The 27,321-nt window shown below is 35.9% G+C and overlaps 1 protein-coding gene across 1 annotated transcript in view; it reads left to right on the forward strand.

The window, feature by feature from the left end:
* Positions 1 to 26,171, forward strand: part of LRRC52 (leucine rich repeat containing 52) — a 42,561-nt gene extending 16,390 nt beyond the window's left edge. The window contains exon 2 of the mRNA XM_003767388.3: positions 25,714 to 26,171. Within this exon, the coding sequence (XP_003767436.1) occupies positions 25,714 to 26,042 (329 nt within the window). The 3' untranslated portion in view covers positions 26,043 to 26,171. The remainder of the gene's footprint in view (positions 1 to 25,713) is intronic.
* The last annotated feature ends 1,150 nt before the right edge of the window (positions 26,172 to 27,321 follow it).

The following is a 27,321-nucleotide window of genomic DNA, read 5'->3' on the forward strand; positions in this document are numbered from 1 at the left end:
TCTGTATTTGGAAAATAAGTTATTATTGAAAACTTTAAAAGAAATAATAACTTTGACAGAATACCATCTAGTTTTTGTTTGAACAATTCCATTAGGAACCTGCTCTTCCTGATTCAATTCACTGCACCACTTAGCTGTCCTATGCAATTAGTTACCCAGACATAACCAGCTTCCTCTCTTCTTCTGATTCATTTCTAGATTTAGCTCATTATTAATTTGAAGTGCATTGTATGATCAAGATAGAACTGATAGGCTGACTCAATGGATTGTTCATCGTACTGGGATAGCCATTTTTCATCCATGTGTTTTTTCTCTGTGAATTTTTTTTTTTTTTGCTGGATGCTTTTGAATGATCTTGTATTTCATTGAAACAGTCTTATAATAATCTTAGACTTAATGCAATCAGTACAATATCATCAGCAAACAGACACAAACTAGATCTTATCATCTAGAGAGAACTTCTCTTCCTGCTGGACTTTGCACAGGACACCTTCCACAACTGTAAATGGGCCTCTTTCTTTTCATATTTGCTTCTTAGTGTCAGGATCTAGTTAAGATCTAGAATTGAAAGAGACTTAGAAATCATCTAATCCTTGTCATTTGGTAGATGGGGAAACTAAGATCAAGAGGGGGGTAGCCCCCAGTCACAAGATCAGTTAAGTATCAGAGCTGGGATTTGAACTCAAGTTTTGTGACTTCAAATTCAGCATTCCATTCACTGTATACTGCCTCACAAAATTGTTGTTTAAACCTTAGGGTTTCAGAGACTTAGTTCTCTCTCTCTCTCTCTCTCTCTCTCTCTCTCTCTCTCTCTCTCTCTCTCACACACACACACACACACACACACACACACACACACACACACCTGGGAAAAAAAAGGTTGTTATATTTCTCTAGTGCATGGGATAGCCTAGAAATCCTGCACTGCGCAATCAGAGCAGTGACCAAAAACTAAGTATAAACTAGATTCCAGGATAGGAGGGTTCTGTGGCCCATGAACAACCTGGGTTCAAATCATGGGAGCACTAGAATAATAAGAATAACAATGTAGCAACCAAAAAAAAAGTAGTTCTGTTAATAGTGATAAGGAACAAAGAATAAATGAAGAAACAAGTTTCTAGCATTGGGAGAGCTCCAGTAAAAATCTTACCAAACATCTAGAGGAACAAGGGAATGTTACATCATCACTAGATCAAATGTGTCAAACATGCAGCCCACAGGCTACATGCAGCCTACAATACTTCTAACTGCAGCTTGAACCAGATTAAGATGTAACTGGGAGCTATTTAACAAAATAAAAATCCAGTAAAACACAGATGTTACATCTTAAAATTAAGTCAATATGCTGCCCACAGTGATCTTTATGTATCAATCCTTTCTAAGTTTGACAGTACACATGTAGATGAAAGCTTCCACCAGTCTAATTAGGTTGATTTCTGCAGACCACCCCATGTATATAACTAAGAAAGTGCCAGGAATCACACTATGACTAGCAGTTACAAATAAAGAAGTTCACCTGGCTAGGTTGACTATGCAGGCATTATATATAATTCCACTAGCTAGAATTCTAGGAGGAAACTTAAAGAGGTCTTCCATTGCTCCCCCCCCCAAGTAAAGTCTTCTACAAATTCCCTATCCCCCTATTGAGAGTTGTTACTCTGAACAAAAGTCTGGTCAGGAGGAAATTTTGGCGTAGTTATATGAGTACCACTAACAGCAGTGACTTTCCAGCAAGTTGGATTTCAGGAACAGAAGGTGATTTTGTGAAATGGCCTTCAACTTTGACTCTGCAGGCTATCTCTGTAAGCACAGCCAGCATCTATTATCTTCCTCAGTTTCCAAGAGCTCAAATGGATAACCTGGAGAGAAGGAAATAAATGGAAGGTCTTCTCCCCAAATAAATACAGCAGCATTTCTGATCTAGCTTTGGCCCTGCTAGAAAGTCTGAGAGCAAAATTCGGCAAAGAGAAAAAATAACTATAGTGGTCAAGGTGTTCTTAAGAAGGCTACTGTAAGGATCCCCCAATTCTCTCCCAGCCATAACATTTCCAGTAGAGATAAAGAGGACCAAATTGATATCCTCACTTTATGCTCCCCAACAGCCATATTCAGCTGAGATATAATCTTGGATGGTCCTGCTGGTCTGAGGATGACCTCAAAGAAATTCTTTCACTCTAATATCTACCTGTTCACCATCTTTACCCTCTCTTCTCAGCTCTCAAAGCAACATTTTCACTCTTACAAAAATAATAAATTTATTGATTTGTAATCTCTACATCTTATTACTATGCATTGAATAATGATTACCAGGGGAAAAAAAGAAAACTTACTATAAATATGCATAGCATAGTAAAACAGGTTTCCACATTGGCCATTCTGAAAAATTGGCCTCCATATCAATTGTTATGTTCATCACCTTTCTAACAGGAGGTGAATGGCATTTTTCATCTTCAGTCTTCTACTCTCATTGTTTATCATTGATTAGAATGATAAAGTCTTTTAAAGGCTTTAGAGACTTGTTCTCTAAAATTTTCTTGTCTCTCTATATAAATTATTCTTCAGATTCTGCTCATTTTGCCCTGCATAAATTCATGGAGGTCTTTTTAGTTTCCATTTTGTCATTTCTTATATGTAATAATGTCCCATAATATTAATATACCATAATGTATAAAGTCATTTCCCAACTGGATAATTTCCAGTTTGAGTCTACTAAAAAAAGAGCCACTATCTATATTTTGCTCCAAACAAATCCTTTTCCTCTCTAATTTCTCTAGGGTTTAGGACTAGTTGTGGTATAGCTGGGGTCAAAGGGTATGTTCAGTTCAGCATCTTTGGAGACATGGCTCCAAATTGCTTTCCAGAATGGCTAAACCGATTGACAACTTCAGCAACTATGTACTGTTTTCCTGTGGCCTCTCCAATATTTGTCATTTTCCTCATCATCTTTGCCAGTCTCATAAGTATGAGGTTGAATGCTAAAGTTGCTTTGATTTGTATTTCTCTAATTACTAGAGATTTAAACATGTCTTCTTATGGTTTTCAATAGCTTGGATTTCTTTCTTTGAAAACTGCCTCTTCATATGATATGATTATTTACCCATTCAGAAAATTTTTGAAAATATCAGTTCTTTATATGTTGGAGTATGAGACCTTTTTCAGAAAAACTTAGCTGCAAAGATTTCCCTCCATTTACATGTTTCCTTTCTCATTTTAATGACATCAAACTTGTTTAGGCAGAAACTTTTTAGTTTTATATAATCAAAATTGTCTATTTTATGCTAAATGAGCCTATCACTTGTCCATAGATCTGAAAGATAATTTCTCCCTCACTTCTCTAATTTGATTATAATATAACCTTTTTTTAACCTAAGTCATATATACATTTGCAAGCTTATATTGATATATAGTATAAAGTGATGGTCTAAACCTAATTTCTGACAGACTGCTGTTCAGTTTTCCCAAAAGGTTTTGCCAAATAGTGAATCCTTCCCAAAGTTTCGAGTTATCCAACTCATAGTATTCTATACCACTATTTAGGTTTGAGGGATTGATCCTTCCAACTCCCAGCATCTTTCTACAATTATCTGTCTTTATCCTCTGCTTGAAATGAATGCTCCCTAGAGCATTAGAGCTCAGTAAGCTAGGCAATTATCATATATTCCCTTCTGTCCTATTTTCTGCCCACCTTCCACTCTCCAGTCCCAATTCTTCCATTTTAGGCCATGTTGAAAGTGAAATCAATCCTGTAGGATTGTCTTCCACTAGCATTTCCTAGGGTAACTCATTCAGTTGATAAAGGACACATTAGGTCCCATCCCAGATCCTCTCCTGACTTCTGTTCCAAACTTCCTCCAATCTCTGTTCCAGAGTCCTACACAACACTGGCTATTCTTGTCTGTGGGGTGACAAATTACTCTTATTCGGTCTATAAAATAAACTCGCTCTTGACCATGGGAATACCACATGGAAATACAAAAAGATTTTGTGCACAAGCAGACAGACCATACTATTAAATGACTGCTTGGTATATCTTTGATTTTTCATTTATAAAGAAACTCTCTTTGCTCTTTTCCTCTTTTCACTCCAGACAACAGCATGGCCTCAGCCTGGGGACCATGATCCTGTCATGGCTATGCAAATCCACCAATAGCCTGGGTTTGAATCATGGAAGAACCAGGACAATGAAAGCCATGACAAGGTAGCAAAAGGAACTTTTATTAAATATATTGTGAAATATTAAATGCTTAAATTTTATGCAGTTGGAGAAAGCCCCCATAAGGACTCAACAACATTCACATGGGACCTTTCTGATATCACTATTGGAGTAAAGATTTCCACAAGAAGTATTTGCATGATCTGATATTTACAGATTTATGTACCCTTGATTTGTAACCTAGTAAGTCAGAATGTCTTTACTACTGATAAAGTAGTTCATTTGGCAAGCTTCAAGCTATCTGGTTAGGAAAGTGCTGCATATAATTCTACTGGCTGCAGTCGGACAACATTCATTACTATAACTGGAAATTGTAAGACTCTTCGCTTTCCTACCCTATTTTTATATATTCTCCTTAAAATTTTCTGTCTATTAAGGACACCTCTACCATGGATCATTGATTCTTTTCTACCTCCTGGTGATCCTAAAGATCATTGTACTCAAGACTGAGATCCTTTATTGTCTTTCAGGTACCACTGATCCCAATTTTATGCTTGCTTCACTTCTCCCAAGCTGCTCCAGATATATAAAATTAAGCAGTTCCTTGTGGGAGGTAAAATATAGCCATACTTAAGGGCTAATTGCCATTTTAAAAATTATATCTGTAGCTGAATTTATCCAGAAATATTTTTCAGTCTTAACATGCGTGAGAAGATTGACAAATGAGGGATATATTTATTTTCTAATAATGCTAATACTTTTTATACTAAATAGACACAACATCATCATGTGTTACCTAACCTTTTATGTAAAGATACAGTGGGCTATAAAAACCTACAAAAGCCTACAATTTCTGTCATACAATTCCTTTAAAGATATGCTAGATATGTGGATAAGCCATTCTTATAAAGATTTTAAAGTTGGAAAGCACATATGTTTTATTACTCCCCCCATTACCTTTTTAAAATAGCATTTTCCCATTTGTTTTATATCTCACTCTCTTTCAGTTATCTTAAAGATACATGGCTCAATATTTTCAAAATTAGGCTATCTCTACCATTCCTTTCTTCCACATATATTTGGTTGGGTATTAATGCTTTTTCCAGCTTCATCTTCTTAGATACCATTTTCACTTTTCCATATGACATACTGAGAACTAAGATGTTAGAATTCAAGTGAGCTTTTTCATTGCCATAGATAATAACAGATTAATAATGAAATTGGTAATAACAATAATTAAATCTTTCATATAACACCTACTATGTGCCAGGCATTGTGCCAAGTGCTTTACAATTACTATCTCATTTGATTCTCACAACAACCTGGGAAGGTAGTAACTATTATAATGCTAGCTGATCTATTCCATTTTTTGTTTATGTATTGTTCTTCTGTAAGAACTTCATCTTCTCCTATAAATGTCATCTATAAATACTCTTGGGATGAGCTAGATTAGTTAATTTTTACATTAAGCATTATGGGAACTCATTTAAGATAAATTATAATTTTGTGTTAGTTATTCTCCAAAACAAACACAATGTGAAGAAAAATATGTTTAGCTCCCCAGCAGAGGAAAAGTCAATTAAAAAAAAAACCAAAGAAAATCAGTAATCTTCTCCAGATCAAAAATCAAATCACATGAAGAAGAAACCATTTGCATTGCAGAGAGGACACTGTCACATTGTAAACTAAACTCTACCCATAAGACTCCAGCATCTATCTATCATGAATTCAGATCCACTTGTCAATGACAGACTCTCAGAAACCTTGTAATTTCACAATTACACATAAGAAGCAGAACTGAGATTCTAACTCTCACATCTTCCAACGCTTAGACCAAGCTTCTTTGCACTGCAGAATAACAATGAAATATCAATTGTAGGTGCATAGCAGGTGAACCAAGGGTCTGTACTCACTTAGGCTTGGGTATCTTTTGATGACATACCTTCTCAGGCTTCCTTTTCCAGTATGGCTTGCACATTCACTGTTACCAACTGATACTAGAAAAAGTTCTTTTTCCTCCCACCATCACTTCCAGGCTCTCCCTCCATCATGAGCATTTAATTACCTCTTTTTTTTTGAAGTTCATCCAATTTGTATTTATTGTCAATCAAGATTATGATGGCTGTTGTCTATAGACCTTTAGGACATTATCCTTCCTACCTCAATGAGTTCAGTACCTGATTCATAGTATTTCTCTTTCTGCCTGTCTTCATGCTAAGGGACTTCAACAGACAGACAGATAGATACTTACATACATACATATATAGGTATAAATATAGAAATAGCTATTGATATCAATATTGATGCTCCCTCAAATACCCTAACCTCCTAATTCTTCAACTTACTCATTCCCATGACCTACTCTTCTACCTCATCATCACAGCTAGCCACTTAGAGATAGTCATATATCTGATCCCATCATTACTCATAAGTGTACCATATCTGTGTTCATGAATTCTAAAATTTTCTTAGCTTTTCATAATTTATTATTGTCCTTCTACCTTTCCCTTTGTCTTGCAACTTCACATTCTGTTCTTTATCTTCACCATGATCTTCAATTCTTTGTCTTCTTAGTCCTTCCTCAGGCCATCACTCCAGTACTGATCACATACTTCTCTTTCCATTTTTATACCTGGGTAAATATGTTCAATTCTACACTGATCACTTAATAGCCAAATCCAATGGCCTTTTTCAGTCTTCATTCATCTCGGCCTTTCTGCAGTCTTTGACAACCTCTTCTCCTTGAAACTCATATTTTAAAACCTGTCTCTCTTCCTACCTGACTAAATGGATCCTAATCTAGATGAATTCCCATGGGGCTCTATCCTAATATCTCTTCTCTTCCCCCTCACCCGTTTTACTTTACATGTTGATCTCATCCACTACCATGTATTTAATTATCTCTGTGCTCATGATTCTCAAATCAACCTATCCAACCCTAACCAGAGAAGTTACTCTCTACCAACTTCATACCTCCAACTTCCTCTCAGATCACAAACTGTGTGTGTAGTAGACATAGTTTACTAAAATGTCCAAAATAGAATTTATCATCTTTTCTCTCAAACCTCTCTCTCTCTTCCAAACTTCCCTTCTGGAGAATTACCATTCTCCCAGTTTCCCAGGCTTACACTCTAGATGTCAACCTTTACTCTTCATTATTTCTCATCCCCATATTCAATCTGTTGCCATGGTCTTTTGATTTTGCCTTTGTGAAATTTCTTGAATATGCCCCCTTTTCTCTTCTCTGATACTGGATTATTATACCAGGTCTATTGCAGTAGCTTGCATTGTTCAACTTGCTAAAAGTCTCTCCCTATACCAATTTATCCTTCATTCTTCTGCCAAAGTGATTTTCCTAAAATCTTGGTCCAACCAACATGCACGAGCATACACACACACACACACACACACACACACACCTCACTCAACCCCAGTGACTCCCTGTCATCACCAGGATTAAATATTAAAATCTCTTTCGTGTCCAAAGTGCTTCATAGCCTCACCTCTTACCCTATCTTTCCATTCTCCTATTCTTTCATTCAGAGACACTGACCTCCTTAGTGTTCCATAAACAAGAAACTCCAACTCTCACCACCAGGCATTTTCTCTGGCTGTCTCCCATGCCTGGAATGTTCTCTATCCTCATTTCTCCTTCCTGGTTTTTCTGGCTTCCTTCACATCCTATATATAGCTTGTTTATGCATTTTTGTTTGCTCTCTCATTAAACTGTGAGTTATTCAAATATGAGGACTGATTCTTTTATAATCCTAGCAATTCACATCATAAATGCTATTGACTGACTGCATGTCCTCTTCTTTTGAGTCCCTTATCCCTTTATCCTACCAAAGATTATATCTGGCCAAATGGTTTTCTTGAATAATTAGTTAGTTTTCTCACTAACCACTACCTTTGATTCTAATCACATTCTGCTAAATGAAAGTGGAAAAAAATCTTGAAACCTTGATGACTGAGTCTACTACAAGTTTATGTTACATAATCTTCATTGGGCCCTCACTGTGGCAAGGCATTCCTTTTACACTTTCCTAATTCCCTATTTCACTCATCACATTGGCTTTTCCAAACTTCTTCTCTCCTCAAATATACCATAGCCTTCCTCTCCTCTTAGCTGAAAATTTTGCCTACTATTTTACTTTTTTCAAAGCATTAACAAAAAACTCTCTCTTCTTTTCTCTTCATCTAACTTCACTTGGATGCCTTTTGTGACTACTTTCTCCTTCAACTATCTCATGTGAAAAAGTTGTCCTTCTCCAAACAAGTGATCTTATTCTATCTTGTCTCCTCTAGCAGATTCTCTACTACTCCTGATGTCTCACTAATCTTTAATTGTTCTCTCCTAGCTGCCTTCAAATATGATTGTCTCCCCTTTTATTAAAAAAAAAACTTCCCTAGACATGTCCATTCCCAATAGTTATTGTCCAGGCTTCTCTTCTCCTTTTAATGACTAAACTCTTTGAGAAGGCTATCTATAACTAAGGCCTTCACTTCCCTTCTTCTCATTCTCTTTTTAATTTTATGGTCTACTTCCAAACTCATCATTCAACTAAAACTGCTCTATCAAAAATTACTAAACTAAAGTTATTATCTCTTAAATGCTTAATGTCTTAGTTAATAATTTTTTATTATAATGGTCTTTCTCAATCTCACCCTTCTTGAACTTCTCAGCAGTTTTTGAAACTGTTATCTTCTCCTTGATATTCTCTATAGGTTTTCATGTGACACTACTCTATAGTTATTCTTCTCCTACCTGAATGCTCCTTCTTTGTCCTCTTTGCTAGATAGTTATCCATATTATAACCACTAATAGTGGCAGGTTCCCCAAGGCTTTATCCCGAGTTCTCTTCTCTTTTCATCTCTGTACCATTTCACTTGACAATATCATCACCTTACATGGTTTAAGTTTTCATTTCTATTACAGATGACTCTCAGGACTAATTTCTCTCCCAACCTGTCTAGGAGTATTTTCTCTCCCAGCCTCCTGGCCCATTTATGCCAACTACCACCTCAAACTGAATGTACCATAGAAATCTTAAAGTTAACATGTTCAATTACTCTTATTATCTTTCTTCTCACTCCAAAGTTTCCCCTTCTTCCATATTTCCCTATTTTTTGTCTTTTTTGTCCAACCTTCCAGTCACCAAAACTCAACTCTGGCCTCAGTTGTTCTTAATACCCATGTGGAAAAAGAAGGAAAAAAAGGAAAAGAATAATCTCCTACTACTTGCCAAGTATTGTTCTAGGTGTTCAGTTTGTTTTTTTTGTTTGTTTGTTTTTTGTTTTTTTACAAATATCTCATTTGATCTTAAACAGCAACTCTTCAAGGAAGATGCAATCATTATTCCTATTTTATAGTTTAAAAAACTGAAGCAAACAGAGGTTATTTGTTCAAGGTAATATAACTGTTTATGAACTTAGGTACTCCTGATTCAGCTACCCCACATCTAATCTTTTTCCCAATCTTGTCATCTCTACCCTCCTAGCATCTTTCATATGCATCCCTTCCTTTCCTCCTAACAATTCCACAATTCCATTGCAAAAAATTCTCATCATCTTATCCTGCTAGGTGGTCTCTCTGCTTCATCTCTCTCTGTTCTAATACATTCTCCACTCACCTGTTAACCTGATCTTCCTAAAATACAGGTCTGATTATCACACACACACACACACACACACACACACACACAATACAGCACACACAAACACATACCTTTTAATAAACTCTAGTGGGTCCTAGAATCAAATACAAAAACCTCTGGCTATAAAAAATATTACTAGCTTGCCACCTTCTTACCTTTCCAATATTCTTAGATCTTACTCCCTTCCACATTTTTCAGTGACAATATCCAGATAGAAAAGCAATAGCACAGGGAATAAAATGCTGAGTTTGGGATCAGAAAGATCTGTATTCAAATCAGACCTTAGATATTTACTTGCTATATAATTCTAGGCAACTCACTTAACTTCTGTTCGCCTCAGTATACTCAAATGTAAAATGGTGATAATAATAGGGCCTATCTCTCTGGATTGTTGTGAGGATCATTTTTTTTTCTCCCTTGGAAATGTCCATTGTGGATCTACTGTGCCATGATTATTAACTTTGTCCTAGCAGTTAGAATGTTGGATTTGATATCAGAAGTATAAAGTTCAAAACCTGCCACTGCAACTAACTACCTGAATGACCATAGGAAAATTATTAAAGACTTCCTAGCCATGATCGTTGGAAGAATAAAATGTTTTATAAATATTTGTAAAATCCTCTGCAACCTAGCTATTGTTACCCACTCAAACGTACAAAATTAACAAAACAGATGAGACATTGCTCAGTTCCACAAAACAGCAATTGGTCAGCTGAGTAATACTCCCTACTGTGTGAAGAGAAAATCAAAGATTAAGAGCCAGGTGGATTTGCCAGGGTATGTACAGGGCACCAGCTCCTTCAGGGACTGTTACTCAAATATAGCCTGCTCCTGTTTGTAAACTCATAGACCTTTCGAGTTGTGAAAGACCTCCAAGATCACCTACTTCATCCTTTCACCAAAAAAAAAAAAAAATAACTCCCAGATAATTTGGGTGCTTTGCCCAAGTTCACACAGTTAACAAATAGAAAAACCAGGATTTGAATCCAGACTTTGTAAGTATACTGTTTGGGCTCTGTTCATAGGGAAAGAGAAGGGGATAAGCATTTATTAAGTATCCACTATGTATCAGGCACTGTGCTAATCACACAAATAATACCTTATTTTTTTTTTCTTTTCAACAAACCTGAAAGGCAGGTTCCATTATTATCCTTATTTTGCAGTTGAAGAAACTAAAGCAGATAATCCACTGTCATACAGTTAGTGTGTCTGAGACTAGATTTAAACTAGGCTTCCTGACTCCAAATCCAGCATACTATCCATTGCTTGATACTAGCTCCATTGGCTCACTACTTCCAAAATGAAACCATGAACCATTGAGGAAAGCATCTTTTAGTGGTAGAGGAAAAAAAGATTCTCTTTGCAATTATTGAGTTCTAATATTTTCTGTGAGGAATCAGAATATCTCTGAGAAGACAAAGGGTTCCCAGTATTTAGAAAGGTTGCATCCTTGCTTACGCTATGAGGGTGTTTGGGGTAATTGCAGTATCCACTCCCTTGTTAACATTGCACTGCGGCAGGCAGCTTTTCTCCTTGTGAGAAAGCAATGGGCCATGTTTAAAATAGAAAAGGGAGCGTTTTATGTTTCCCCAGGAAGCGTTTGCAGGCTTTCAGGTTAAACTTTAATGGAGTGTGTAATTGCATCTAGGAGCTTTAACTGGGACAAATAAGAGCCTTGGGCCCAACAAAGAGACAGCCAGTGACCAAGAAAGGCGAACAGAAAAAGGGAGAAAGACCATCATGGATCCAGGGTTAGTCATGGCATCAGATTTTCATCCTGTGCTGGACTTAGAATTAAGAAGACCAAAATGTGAATCCTGCCTCACATGTTTGTTAGTTGTGTTAGCTTGAGCAACTCATTACTTCTCTGAATCTCAATTTGCCTGTCTATAAAATGAAAGTAATGAGGCATCTAGGTGGTGCAGTGGATAGAGCACCAGTCCTGAAGTCACTTAACACTTCCTAGCTGTGTGACACTGGGCAAGTCACTTAACCCCAATTACCTCAGGGGAAAAGAGTAAAATGAAAGTAATAATAGCACCTATCTCATACGATTATTGTGAAGATCAAAAGAAATATTGTTTGATAAGCATCTTGCCAACCTTAGAGAGTTGTTACTTTCAAAAATAGACAGCTTAGGTGGCATAGTGGAAATAATGTTAGACCTGGAGGCAGAAAGACCTGAATCCAAATCCGGCCTCAGATACTTGTTAATCTGGGCAAGTCACTTAACCTCTGTGCCTCAGTTTCCCATCTATAAAAGGGGAATAACAACAATATCATGTACCTCTTAGGCTTGTTGTGAGGATCAAATGAGAAAGTATGTGTAAAGCATTTTGCAAAACTTAAAACCTATATAAATATTTTATATTACTATCATCATTATTGTGGTATTAAATAAATAGACCACAGGGATTCAAAAAGAATTGCCCTGCCCTTCCTCCTCTGCCCTCAGAAAGCATTCTAGTGAGAAGTAAGGAAGACAAATCAGACATATTTTAAAAATTACAAATCAAGGTAATATTTGTAAACTTTCAAATAATAGATACTTCCAGGAATGTGCTAAAATCAGCTCATATCAACTCTCAAGAATCAATTGGTAAATTTTTATAGTATTTATATCTCAGAAATCCTCAATGCTATAAATCAGGGCTTGATTTAATATGTTGTTTATTGTCTAGATTTTAAAAGTTAATATAGAAACTATCAATAATTCATATTAAGTTTGTTTTTCAGAGATATGGTTGTTAAACATTTTACTAGTATACTCTTAGCTGAGGTGTTCACAGTAGATTTCACAGAGAAGGTGACATTAGACCAAGGGCTTTACAGAAGATTAAGGCTTAGAGACAAAAATCAGAAAGTATTCCAAGCTTTGAGATTAGAGAACAAAGGGAACAGAGCAGAAGGTTGGAGAAAGAGGAGTATAATAAAAGTTTAGGTGAGATAAGTGATAAAAGTCAGATTATACAGTTTTAAAAGGCAGCAAAGTGAATAGATCTATGAGCTTGGAATCAGTAGGACTTTTTGAGTTCAAATCCAGCCTCAGACACTCAGTTATGTTATCCTGGGCAAGTCACTTAACCCTGTTTACCTCAGTTCCTCATCTATAAAATGAGATGGAGAAAAAAAACTGGCAAACTTTTAGAGCATCTTTGCCAAGAAAACCCCCAAATGGGGCCATAATTGAAAATGACTGAACAATAACAAAGAGTTGTAAAAGTCAAGCTAAGAAATTGGAACAGTATGGAACAGTAATAGAGATTAAATGAGAAGAAATGATATATTCAGAAAAGTCAGGTTGACAACAGGGACGCCTAAAAATACAGGAAGTATAAGTCTGCTTATAGATAAATACATATATATATATATATATATATTATATACATATTATTCTCATATGTATATATTTTTTCATATATATATACATACATATATACATATATAAAAAGTATGTCTGCTTATATGATTCCATATCTGTGTATATTCTAAAAAACTTTTCAGTTTATGCCATTTTTCCATTTCTAGATCCTTGGAAACTAAGGAATGAGAAAGAGAAAGGAGATAGGGAAAGAGAGAGAACTTGGAAAGTTTTCCCAGATCTATGTAGCAAGGCAGAGTTTATAAAACTTGGGAAAACTATTTACAACATAAAAGTTAGTGTTCCATCTAAAATTAGGTCCATTCATGGGAGTCTCAGGCTCCTTGCTGGGACTTTTTACAAAATAAGCTCCCTATTTTCTGGTTATCTGCATGCATTATAAAGTAACTGTGGGTTATTTCCATCCCCTAGGTCTCTTAATGCAGGCTCTAATGCTCCATTTACTAGCCAGAGCTAAGGAATTCTGATTTTTCCAAGTGTAGTGGAAAGATCACTAGAGTGAAAGTCATGAGACCTGAAGGACCTCAAGTCCTTGCATTATGACAGTCATTTGAAGGAACTGAGGATGTTTAGCCAAGAGAAGAGAAGACTTGGGAGAAATGTGATAGCTGATTTCAAGTACTGAAAGGCTTTCTTCTGGAAGAAGGATTAATTAGACTTGTTGTCTTTGACCCTCAAGGGCACAAATAGGAATGATTGGTAGAAATTGCAAAGAAGTATATGTTGTAGATGTAAGGAGAAACTTCCTAGTTATTAGAGCAGCAATTCTTAAAGGGTAGTCTCAGCCCTCCTGGGGATCTCTCAAGATCCTTTCAGGGAGTCTGCAAGGTCAAAACCATTTTGATAATAACACTAAAATGTCATTTGTCTGTTAAAATGCTCCTCACTTCCCCAACTACATATCTATGTGAGGATGGACTTTTTTAAGTGTCCTTCATACAAAACTTATCACAATAAACATATCACAATAAATTGAATAAAGAAGTGGGTATGAGACTCTAACTTCTTTTATTAATTATTACTTTATTATCTTTTATCGAGACAGACATCAAAAAGAACTTGTAGAACTTGTTTCCCTTGACCCTCAAAGGCAAAAATAGGAATGATTGGTAGAAATTGCAAAGAAGTATATACTTTGCTGGATGTAAAGAGAAGCTTCCTAGTTATTAGAGCAGCAATTCTTAAAGGGTAGTCTCAGCACTCCTGGGGATCTCTCAAGATCCTTTCAGGGAATCTGCAAGGTCAAAACCATTTTGATAATAACACTTAAATGTTATTTGCCTGTAAAAAATACTCCTCACTTCCCCAACTATATATCTATGAGACCGGACTTTTCTAAGTGTCCTTCATAAAAACATATCACAATAAATTGAATAAAGAAGTAGGTATGAGATTCTAACTTCTTTTATTAATTATTACTTTGTTATTATCTTTTCTTGAGACAAACATCAGAAAAATTTGCAAGGATATATAAAGCAGTGCTAGTCTTCTTATTAATTGTTCTGTTTTGGAAAAGGAACCATTTTTCACCCAAAAAAGGATATTTTTAGTAACTGTAATGAGTTCATTGCTGTAATTTTAGTGAGCATTTTAAAATTTTGTCCATTTTAATTTTTCTAGTAAATATTAAAAATACAACCCACATAAATAAAAGTTCTGAGTTTCTCAATAATATTTAAGAGTGTAATGGGATTCTAAGATAAAAACGTTTGAGAATCACTGAATTAGAACTAACCTACAGTAGAATGGACTTCCTCTGGAGGGAGAGAGTTTTTTCTCTCTTTTTTCTTATAGTTATTTGTATAGCGGAAATATAGCAAAATGAATAGAGTGCTGGGTTTAAAGTCAGGAAAACCTAGGCTTAGATCCTTTTTCTCATACTTACTAAATACATGATCCTTGACTTTACCTTTTGATACCAGAAGCTTCTCTTAGATGGATTCCAATGTGGATTGATGGGTGGGTCCCTCCACACAGGCAACTCCTTATAATGGTGAAATCACAAATCCTCCAAGTATTTGCATATTTGTATGTTTTATCCTCCATACTGCATTGTAAATCTTTCAAGGTCAGGGACCATGTTTCATAACCTATGCATCCCTTTCAATGTCTTGTCCAGAGTAGAGACAGAATTTATTTCTTCTGCATGAATAATGTCAAGCTCCTACTTTCTTATATAGAAGCAGCTGGTAGAAAGTCTAGTGGAAAAAAAGCATTAGGATCTGGTTTTCCAGATTAGGCAAGTGAATCTCTATTAATTTTCAAGAAAGTCCTTTTTGTTTAGCTCACGCTCCCCTAATGAAAATGAGATTGTTAACAATAGAAATAATACTTAAAATTATATAGGTTTTTCACATTACATCTATTATCTTATTGAATTATCTCAACAAATGGAGATTTTTTTCCCCCTCCATTTTACAAATGGAAAAACTAAAGTTCAGAGAAGAAAGGGCAAGAAGAAGTAAACAAGCACCTACTATGTGCCCTGTGCTGAGTGCTTTACAACTATCATCACATTTTATCCCTAAAACAATCATGAGACGCTATTGTTCAATCATTTTCAGTCATCTCTAACTCTTCGTGATGCCATTTAGGGTTTTATTGGAAAAGGGTGTTTTTTTATTTCTTCCCTGGGTCATTTTATAGATGAGAAAACTGAGGCAGATAGGTTTAAGTAACTTCCCCAGAGTCATAGACTAATAAGTAATAATTAGTCTGAATTAAAACTAAATTAGTTTGAACTAAAAAGATGAGTATTCCTGACTCCAGGACTGGCCCTCTATCCACTGCATCATACATTTGCCCTGGGAGATAGACATTATTATTATTCCCATTCTTTTCAAGTTGAGGAAATTGGAAATTGAGTCACACTGAGATTGAGTGACTTATTTATAAGTATCTGAGTCTCAATTTGAAGTCATCTTTCTGACTCCTGGCCTTGTGTTCAATCCATTGTGCCATCTAATGACATAGCTGAGATCACTCACTAGTCAATAAATTACAGTGTTAAATCCTAAAAATATCTAGATCTTCTGACTTAATTCAATGGTATGCTACCCCACAATACCTTTCAACCTTGAACGATGTTGAATGTACATAATGTTGAATGTACATAAAATTAGGTGGCTAGGACCAGACATGGCTTTTAAGTCCATAACATTGTTGAACTATAGAACTAACTGTAGTACCTGATTTGGGATGCTAAAAATAAAGAGTTCATTAGAAGAGCTGAAATGGGGGTGAAACAGAAAGAATCACCAACTCCCTTCTTGCTTCTAGGACTTGCCCAAAATAAAAATTTTAAAAGGAAATGACCTATGATTTTTCTTCCTTTATCATCTCCCTTTCTATATTCTTTTCCAAAGTCCACATCGCTTTCATATCATCTTGGGGTCTCTCTTCCTCCCCAAAATGCATCATGCTCCAAATTTCCATACTTGGCTCCCTACACACATTTCCTTTCACACAGTGCCACTGTCTTCAAGAAAGCAATGACTAAACTAATAAAGAAATTAAAGTGATATAAATGACAAATTGCCCTTGACCATCCCAGAAATATCTACTTTTAAAAGAATTTGTTCAACAGAAAAAAAAATCTCTAACTAGTAGAACTCTTTTCAGTGTAATCAAGTAAAGTCAAATTGGGGGTAGTGGAGTGATATATTTAGGGAACATGGAGATACCTTGGTCACTCCAATGATAATGAATTCCCCTAAGCTGTTCCTGCCTTTCCACATTTTCCCCCTTCTTATCTTATTGAATTCTCATGGATTTCCTAAAATCTCCAAGCTTTTCACTATTCTCCATTCCTCACCCACACTAGCATTATTACTTCAACTATGGGGTCACAAGGGAGGGTAGAGGTGAATTTTCCAGGGTAGGAAGTAGAGCATTCCATTTTTAGTTCAAGAAAAAAAAAGTTTTGATTGCTGCTGCTACCTTCAATCCATTCTGGAAAAAAAAAATGTCTTTATATAGCTACTCTATTACTTTATGATAGCAATTTACATTCTTATAACACATTTCTCATGATAATAATATACCCTATGAAATATATAATTTGTCATTACTATTCCAATTTTATAGTTGAAACTGTGTTTGAGAGTTCAAATAACACTTGGCCATATTCTTTTAGTTTAATAGTTTTAGAGCCTCTACTCAAATTTAGTTCAGCAGCAGTAGTGTTCACCTGATAAAGACACCAAGCAGGAAGGTGCCTTAGTAATCAATCATATAAGAGAACCAATAGGGTGGCAGAGTGAATAGATTGTTGGATCTGGAGTCAAGAAGAACTAAATTCAGATCTCATCCCAAAAACTTCCAACTGTATGACCCTGGTAGTAAATTTGCCTCTTTCCTCAATTATTAAATGTTATTAAATAACAGTATTACTTCATATTATTGTTGTAAGGATAAAGTATTTTGTTAAAGTACTTTGCAAACCTTAAAATAATATATAAATGCTATCTACTATTATTATTTTATTCAGACTCCTCATTTTATAAATGGTGAAACTGAAGCCCAAAGAAAATGTTATTTGCCCAAAGTTAAACAGTATGGGATTAGAACCCATGTTTTCTAAATGAATTCAATGGTCTTTCCATTCTATAACCACTATATTGGTTTGTTCTATTACATCATTGCCTCTTAGATCAATAGGAAGAAAAGACTCTAAATGTGTAACCTATTCTAAAGATAACCCTGTCAGACTCACCCTGTCAACACAGAGTAGTCTACATCTTAGAAAGTGTTCTTAACAAGCAGAGATTAGAAGAAGAAACCTTGTTTCTGATATTATATTTAAGATTAAAACAACTGATGGTCATAACATGACTCTGGTATATATGTACTTCAACACTGGAAGATGGAGTATTAGGATTTGGCATAGAAAAGCCTATCTTATCCCCAAGAACCCCAAACTGAGGTAATAACATGGGCAATTTCCATTGGAGAAATAGTACTGTATCTTGATTCAGGATCAAATGGTTGGTTCAAATCCCACCTATGCTATTTATTAGCTATGTGACCTGGAAATTATCAATATCTCTGAAACTCAGTTTCTTCATCTTTAAAATAGGAATAAAAAAACCTACACCACTTGAATCCCAAAATTATTGTGGAGTATGCATAAGGGATAAGTAAGGGATTTATTTTTTCTTATCTGCTGTTTCATAAAAATAAGGCAATCCAGAATCTTAATTCCCATTTTCCCAATACAGACGACCAACTTACAAGTAATAGAGAGTTATCTGGAAAACTAAAGGGTTAAGTAACTTGTCCAGGACTGGACTAAAACCCATGGTTTCCTAACTCCAAGGCCAGTTATCAATCACACCATACTACCCTTTTTTATTATTGCTATCATAACTTCTTTTCTGCAGCATTGTATTGGGAAATGGACATTGATTTGGGTGGGGTGGGGGTCAGAAAACCTGGATTTGACACCTAACTCTGATGATTAAGTAACTGACTGATCTTAGACAGGTCATTCAAACCATTTCTTTAAGTTTTAATTTGCTGATCTATAAAATGAGCTGTCTATTAATGTTCAAAAAGAAAGAGATTATGCAAGTTTTAGTCTATCAAGCTTAAAACTGTATCAAGACTTCTATGACATCTTGCCTATAATTTTATATAGGGTTAAATTATAAAATTATTTGCAAAACAAAATATTGTGTAAATCTTAGTTATTATTACTGTGATGATCATGGCTTAGTATATCTCCTAAGATTGTAGTCATACCTAGTTCTGTTAATAAAATTCAACTCAGTCCAACAAGTATCTAAACCTCCCCCCCTTCTCCTCTATGCAAAACTCTTCCATAGATAATGAGGCAATTTGGTGACGTTCAACAAGATTCAAATTCATAGTCAAGATCAGGATCCAAGACTGACCTCTGATACACACTGGCCCTTAGCAAGTAACACTAATCTCTTGGCTAAAAACATCACTATATATAAGTGCAGTAATATCACATCCAAACATATACAATAGATAAGTTTACTTGCCAGTGACTTATAGCAGGAATGATGGGAAACCATGTATCTGAGAGATGATATAAAAATGAATGTGTTTCTATACCTCAATGTACAACTCTCAGAGACTATAAATGATAGGAAATGTATCGGTTTTCATAATCAGAGGGAGTTTTCTTATATTAAGTTCATATAACAAGGACATCACAAGTCTCCATCTCCTTTTCATCCCCAAAATGTACAAAGCATTATGCTGGCTTATTGAAAGATATATAAAGAGAGTAACTTTATCCTGTCCTAAAAATAACACTCCATCTTAAAGGATTTACAGTCTAGGATGGATGATAATACAGGTAAAGAATCACTCTGATACAAACAGAACAAATTAAGGTAGAATGTGAAAGATTTGCCAGTTCTATGTGAGACTTCGGAGGAGAGAGCAATCATGTGACGTGGAAGGTGATAGGGAAAACTTCATTGTGAAGGTAGCATTGGAACTGAACTTCAGGGAGGGAGAGAAGGAAGTAGAGAGGGACAGAGGGAGGAAAGAAGCAGTAAAAACCTTTGTACTGAGTCAGGAAAGCTCAGAAAAACCTGGTGATTCCAATTTAGCTGAGATGTCAAGTATGTGAAAAGTGGTATCATGAAGCAAGGTTGCAAAAGGACTTGGGGACAAACTACCAGAGACTGAATATCAGTCTCAGTTTAGACTTTATTCAGGAAGCAATGGGGGAGAGTACTGGAGGACTTTGAACAGTAGGATGATGTAATTACAATTGAGCATTAAGATTAATCTGACAATGGTGACTATGGTTGTCAGATGGATTGAGAGAGAAAAAATGGAGTCACAGTGACCAGAAAAGAAGTTTCATAGGACAATAGATTGAGATCTGGCTTTTGGAATCAGGAAGAACTGGGTTCAAGTCTCACCTTTGAAATATGCTAACAGTATTATCCTCATCAAGTCAATTAACTTCTCATTGATTTGGCCAGGTCTCTCAGGCTATAAATTGAAATGCGGGTGCTGACCTTTATTGGGCATTCCCTTTCCCCTTAAATCACAGGTTTCCTAAAAAAAAATAGGAAGCTATTCCAACATTTAAGAGAATAATAGTAGCTAAGATTTCTAAAGGTTTGCAAACAAAACACTTTATGAACATTCTCTAGTTTTTTCACAATAATCCTGTAAGGTAAATGTGTCCTGACATTATCTCCTTTGTACAGAGGAGGAAACCAAGTCAAAGAAATTAAATATTTGCCAAGCACAATTTGGTGTCAGAGGTTAGATTTGGATCCAGATCATCAGGAAGATTTGGTGGTCCTCACTTTAAGCACCTAAACTAACTAGAGGATGGTCACAGGGATTTTAAAAAAAAAGAGTAGATATTAAAGAGTTGTGTCAAAATAGGAATCAGGGGGATTTTACAATTGATTAAACAAAGGCTAGCTACAAGTAGAAACACAAGTTTTGGGGAATCATCCTCAGAAAAGTAATAGCCCTGACTATTGGACCATGAAATTGTGAAGAAAAATATGGAAGCCAGAACTATGGGAAATATGTCAGGAAATAGAACTGAAAGCGATAATAGGAGGAAGACTAGGAGAGTACAATGTCATGGTGGTTAAGGGAAGAGATAGTACCAAAGAGTGTCTAATAGCGTATCTAAAGTAGTGAAGAGATCTAAAAAAAATAAGGACTGAGGGGGGAAAGGGATTGAATCAATCAATTAGGGAATCATTGGTGATTCTGAAAACATCTCTAACAGTGATGGCATCAAAAACCATCATTTGATTTTTATCTGTTCATCTAACTATTGTGCTATAGTACTCTTCCTCTTCTCTGCTAAAATCACTGAGAAACCCATTAACAATATGTATCTCTACTTTTCCTCTCACTAGCACCTAAACCCTCTGCAACCTGGCTTTTGACCTCACCACTTAAATGACACTGCTTTCTATAGATACCAGGGATCTCTTAAGTGCCAAATCTAATTGCCTTTTCTCAATCCTCATCTTTCCCTGCAGATAGCACATGAAGCATTTTCTTGGATTGCATCATCCCCTTATTTTTCCACCCAGATCTATAACCATTAACACTGTGTGTATCTGTCTGTCTGATTGCATCTTTCTCTCTCTCTCTCTCTCTCTCTCTCTCTCTCTCTCTCTCTCTCTCTCTTCTTCTTCTTCTTCTTCTTCTTCTTCTTCTTCTTCTTCTTCTTCTTCTCTCCCTCTTCCTCCCTCCCTTTCTCTTTCCCTCCCTCCTTCCTCCCCCCCTGTGGCTCTGTGTGTATATCTCTTTCTCTGTTTTTCTCTGTGTCTCTTCCTCTCTGTGTCTCTCCCTCCCTCGCTCTTTCTCTTTCTGATCTCTCTCTGAGTTTCTGTCTCTGTCTCTATCTCTATGTCTCTGTCACTGTCTCTCTATCTCTGTCTTTCTCTCTGTCTCACTGTCTCTGCCTCTCTGTCTCTTTTTATGTATGTGGCTCTCCCACACACACAGGTATCTGCTTACCAATTTACCCTAAATGATTACTAAACCATCAGCATGTATAAATAGAAACATCTCACATGTAGGCATATACAATAGAAAACCTTACTTGCCTATGGTACCAAGAAGGAGTGATGAGAACCGTATATCTGAGAGATTATTATAATTAAATAAATATTAAAATTAAATTAAATATATTATTTAAATCAAATAATTAAATAAATTTAAAACTTTAATACATTAAACTGTTTAAGACTATTTCTAGAACAACTAACTGTACTTGTTTTATGAGGGACCTGTCAATACAGCAAGATTCATCACGAATCTATCAGCTGGTATTTGACCCAATTCTTGGAGCTTGACCATCCATGAAACTTGGCATTTATGATTTGATATCATTCTAGTTGCTTATTTCATCAAAGAGAAAGCCAACATACTAGAAATACTCTAGTCAGAAAGTCACGTGATAATTCCCTGCCTGCTAATCATTAATTGTGTTATGTTGGACATTTTTCATCTCTCCTCCATGGACCTATTTCCTCATCTGTAAAATAAAGAATTCAATTCAAAATAAGAGTCTTTTCCAGCTCTTTGATTCTTAGAGAACTTTTCGGAGCAGAAAGAATTTTTTCAGGTGTTATTTTAGTTAATGCAACAGGACTATCATATATGATAAAGTCATTAGGTTATTTTCACAAGTTTTTTGGAGAAAGAGAAACAGTGTATCAACGTTCCCATTCCTCATTAAGATAATGAAGACTTTTCCTTCTCTATCTCTCCTGAGAACAGAATGGTAAAATAACAAAAAAAACTCAGCAAAAGAAATTTCATATTTAAACAGAAGAAATCTCTAACTAAGATTATAAATCATAAGGTACCGGGGGGAAAAGTGCTAAGGGAGTACAAATATAGTTTGCAAAGTCAACCATAACATAAAAAAAACTAGGGCAATCAGCCATTCAGGTTCCTAATCTTATATGATGGGTTATGCTCTTAGGGGCTTGGGTCAGACACCAAGGCAATTGGAGGTAACAACAGGAATAGTTGCCTCCATTAAAGTCAATTTAACAAACTAGGCATATTTGAAAACAGATTAAAAACATCCAGTAGGTAAGTGAGACATAAAAACATAGATTGAGAGTTGACCATTTCATTCCAATATCTCATTTTATAGATGAGAAAACTAAGGTACAGCACTGATAAATGAATCCTTCTAGATTATATAGGTAGTGATTGACAGAGCCAAGATCCCTCTTCCTCCAAATCCAGCAGCCTATCTACTGAATGCTGAAAGGACATGACAGGGAATTGGTCCAAAGGTACAAGAAAAGACAGTAGCCTTAGCAAGAAACACAATCTTCTTTTTCTGATCTAAGGCAAAAGAAAGAATGGGAAGTTGAGGCAAGGAGGATTGGGGACTTAGAGGATAAAAGATATAGAATTAGAAAAGGGAACTCAAAAAGAGTGACTTTTTTTCAGTAAAGTATGAAATGAGAAACTCTACTGAGGAGAGAAAAGATGTGGTGTGGGTGGTTTGAAGAGAAAAGAGATTTAAAACAGACACTGTGGGGAATGTGATAGTCGACCGCGGGAGAGTAAGAAAAAGAAATGTGCAGCTGTAAATGGCCCAATTCAACAACATATTTGAAAACTGACTAAAAAGAGCCAGTGGGCAGGGGAGACATAAAAACGTAGATTGGGAGTTGGTAAGAGCCTATTCATTTCAATCCCTCATTTTATGGATGGGAATACAGATTTGCAGTGGTCCCAGTCAGCTCAATTGTGCGATCTTCCAGAAGCATTCAGTAGCAACAAGCAAAGGCAAAGAAAATGAATGGAGATTAATTCAGGATTGGAGCTTGAAGAGAGATGAGTGTTAGCAGGAGGAAAGGGATTCAAAGGTAGAACATTATTAACTACCAAGTAAAGCTTTTGAATGGGGAGAATGGCTATTGCTTGTATAAATTCAGCCTTCCTCTCTTTCATTATACATTGGTGGAGAATAGTACCTCCCTAAAGAGGTAGTATGATATAACAAGAACTATGCTTGTAATCTAGAAATTCATTCTCCAAAGATCTCACTTTTGTCATTGGTGAAATGGTGGCATTGGACTGGATCATCTCTCAGAGTCTTTCAATATTCAATCTCATTCTAAGGCTATCTTGCATTTCTCTAATTTCTTTTCCCCTTTAAAACTATTCTCAGTGTTAAATTATAACTTCAAAGGACAGCTAGATGCTGCAGTGGACAGAACACCAGCCCTGGAGTCAGGAGGATCAATTCAAACACAGCCTCAGGCACTTAACACTTCTTAGCTGTGTGATGCTGGACAAGTCACTTAACCTCAATTGCCTATATAGAAACAAAACAACAACATTCCAACTTCATATCACGGATGGGAAGGAAGGAGGAGGGATGCAATTTACCATAAGTACATTCACCCACTAGGAAAGAGGCTGGGAATCTGCAATCTGAATCTGCAATCTTGTGAACCTTGATTTAGACACCCTGGATTCTAGAACTAGCTCTACTTTCAACTAGAGGGAAATCATTGGGGGGCGGGGGGAATATTTTAACTCTAAGTTTTAGTTTACTCATCTGCCAAATAGGGGTTAGATTAAAATATGGAGTCTTAGCATGAGATCCATGAATTAATTTTGATAATATTTTGATAACAATGTCAATGTAATCAGTTTCCTTTGTAATCCTACATATTTTAAGAATTTAAAAACATTATCTTGAGAAGGGATCCATATGTTTTACCAAACTACCAAGAGTTCAAAAAAAAAAAGTTAAGAAACTTTGAATTAAAAGATCTGTAGTCTATGCAAGACAGTTAGGTTGCACAGTGGGTAGACTGCTGAACCTGGAGTCAAAATGATCTGAATTTAAATTTGGCCTCAGCCATTTACTAGTTGCATCATCATGAATAAATAACTTAACCTCGTTTGCTTCAGTTTCCACATCTGCAAAGTGACTATAATAATAATAATAATAATAGCACCTACTTCCTAAGGCTGTTATGAAAATTAAATAAGACAATGTTTGAAACACTATAAAATCCTAAGGGACATATAAATGAAATTTATTAATATTGTTGTTGTTTTTATATGAGGACCACTGACTGAGCTAAGCATTTTCCATGGGAGCCACTTGGTGTCCCTACTAGGGTAAAGCATGGGTAGAGGGGAAAAGAAAAGGAAAAGAATGTCATAAATTAAGGGCAATGAAAATGGAGGAGAAGGAGGAAAATGTAAATAGTACTAACTCACATTATATAAAGTTTTATAGCTAACAAACCATTTCCTCATAACAATCATTCAAGGAAAAAGGACTAAGTTTTATTAATCCTAAATTATACATAAGGAAACTTACTTAAAAGAAGTGGTGACTTGCCCATGGTAACTCATACATATGGTGGCCAATTAAAGACTCGGGCAACATCTTCTGATTACAAATTCAGTGTTAACTTATGGACAACTTCAGGTGACATTCAAAAGTACCCAAGCCATAGATTGCCTGGTTCTCTGATTCTGTATGAAACTTCTTTCTTTGATGAGCCTTAAGAACAAGATATAAACCCATTTGACTGCAGCTATGCTTGAAGATATGAAATTGACTAGACCATGAGGAATCATTTTTTATGTCAAAAGTGTTTATAGATGGCTACATGATATTAGTTATACTCAATATCTATTGTTTGAAAAATAAATGTAAATGCATAACAGCTCTAATGTATTCAGTATATTAAATGAGTCTGCTGTATTCTATCAACCAACAACTACAAACTTTTTGGAAAATAGCAATAGATATATTGGAAGAAATTATTTATTCTTTCTATAGAACATATGTCTGTTTTTCTAACATATTGGGTAATTATGCATATTTTGTTAGAAATAAATAAAAATCAAAATAACAATTTTTGGTGTATATTTGGACACCATTACAATTACCTGTTAGCAATTTGGGCCACAGCCCATAGGCTGGGAATGACTAAACAATGACTTGAGATCCCTATTAGCAATATGTCTTAGTAAATTTAATCATTGTGTCTCTCCCACAGATAAATTAAATGCCACTTGCAAAGAACCTGCAGAGATGATAGGGTGGCCCTTGACCATGGTGGGAAACCCACTCAGATACAAGTGCCTCACCCACTTGGACCGCCAGGACTATGCCTTCCTGCTTCTGATTGGTTTCTGCATCTTCTCCGGGGGTACAGTTGCAGCCTGGCTCACTGGTGTATGTGCAGTACTCTATGAAAACATCCATCGAAAGGCTGAAGATGAAGAAATAGATGAAGAAATAGAGAATGAAAGGCCCAATAGGAACCGTGTTTTTAGATATAAACATGCAAAAAGTTTTGATTCCATGAACCATCATTTTGTTTAAATGCCATAGACTAATGCCAGATGTGCCTTCCCCAAGAATCCTAGCTCCCCTTATTGCTCTTTCTCTCCTGTCTCTTCAATGCTGTCCTTGTAGATGAAATAATATTAACAAAATAAACAAACTCAATGATTGCCATTTCATAGCTCCCTTCTTTCCTCTCTCCATAGTTCCATGTTTACTTGAGTTTACTATATGAAATGAATGGAGAATGGAGAAAGCCAAAAAATCAATAAGTCAAGTCAACAAACATTTAAACTCTTACAATGTGTTAGTCACTATGCTAAGTACTGGGGATTCAAAGAATATCAAAAATAACCTCTGCCTTCAAGAAGGTCATGTTCTAAAGGAGACAATATGTAAGTGATGACATCCAAACAATTTATAGACATGATAACTTGTAAACAATCAATAGAGGGAAGAAATTAAAATTAATGGAGATCAAGAAAGAGTCTCTCCTTAGAAAGTGAGGTTTTAATTGAGGTATGAAGGAAGCCAGGAAACCCAGGAAGGTGAGGAAGGAAAGGGGACAGCCAGAGCAAAGGTACAGAATTGGGAGATGGAGCATTGTATGCAAAGAATAGCAAAAAATCCAGTGTAGCTACATAGAGTATTTGGGAGGAGTAAATTGCAAGAATAATGAAAAAACAGGAAAAATCCAAGTTGTAAAAGGCTTTGAATGCCAAAAAGAGTATCTTATGTTTGATTCAAGAGGTAATTTTGAGCACTGAAATTTATTAAAGGAAGGAGTGGGGAATAATGAGGTCAGACATTTAGAAAATTATTTTGGCAGCTGTGTGGAGGATGGATTGACATGGAGAGAGATCCCCAAGGAAACTATTACAATGGTTCAGGTATGAACTGATGAGGTCCAGCACCAAAGTAGTGGCTACAGACGTAGAGAAGAGGGAATTTATACACAAGTTAGGATACTCTGGCCCCTGTTCATTTCATGAATTCCATCACCAATATTCATCCAACACAAATTTGTTAAGTGCCTACTATGTGCTAGGCATAAGGGACAGACTCTGTAAATGTTGTGTACAAGGAATAGCAAGCAAGCCAGTTTTCAGGAATATAGAATAATTCGCATTAAATCTAGAAAAGTAGATTGGGGCTGTACAATAAAAGATGTCTGAAAGCAAACAAATGATTTATTATTTTATCCTAGAGGCAAGAGGGTATCCCAGGGCCTTTTTGAACAAGGGAGTATGAGAAGTAGAACTGTGGCTTAGAAATAGCAGTCTGGCAGCTGTGTGGAGGATGGAGAAGTGGGTGTTTC

This window comes from Sarcophilus harrisii, chromosome 4, assembly GCF_902635505.1.
Source record: "Sarcophilus harrisii chromosome 4, mSarHar1.11, whole genome shotgun sequence".
NCBI classification, from domain to species: Eukaryota; Metazoa; Chordata; class Mammalia; order Dasyuromorphia; family Dasyuridae; genus Sarcophilus; species Sarcophilus harrisii.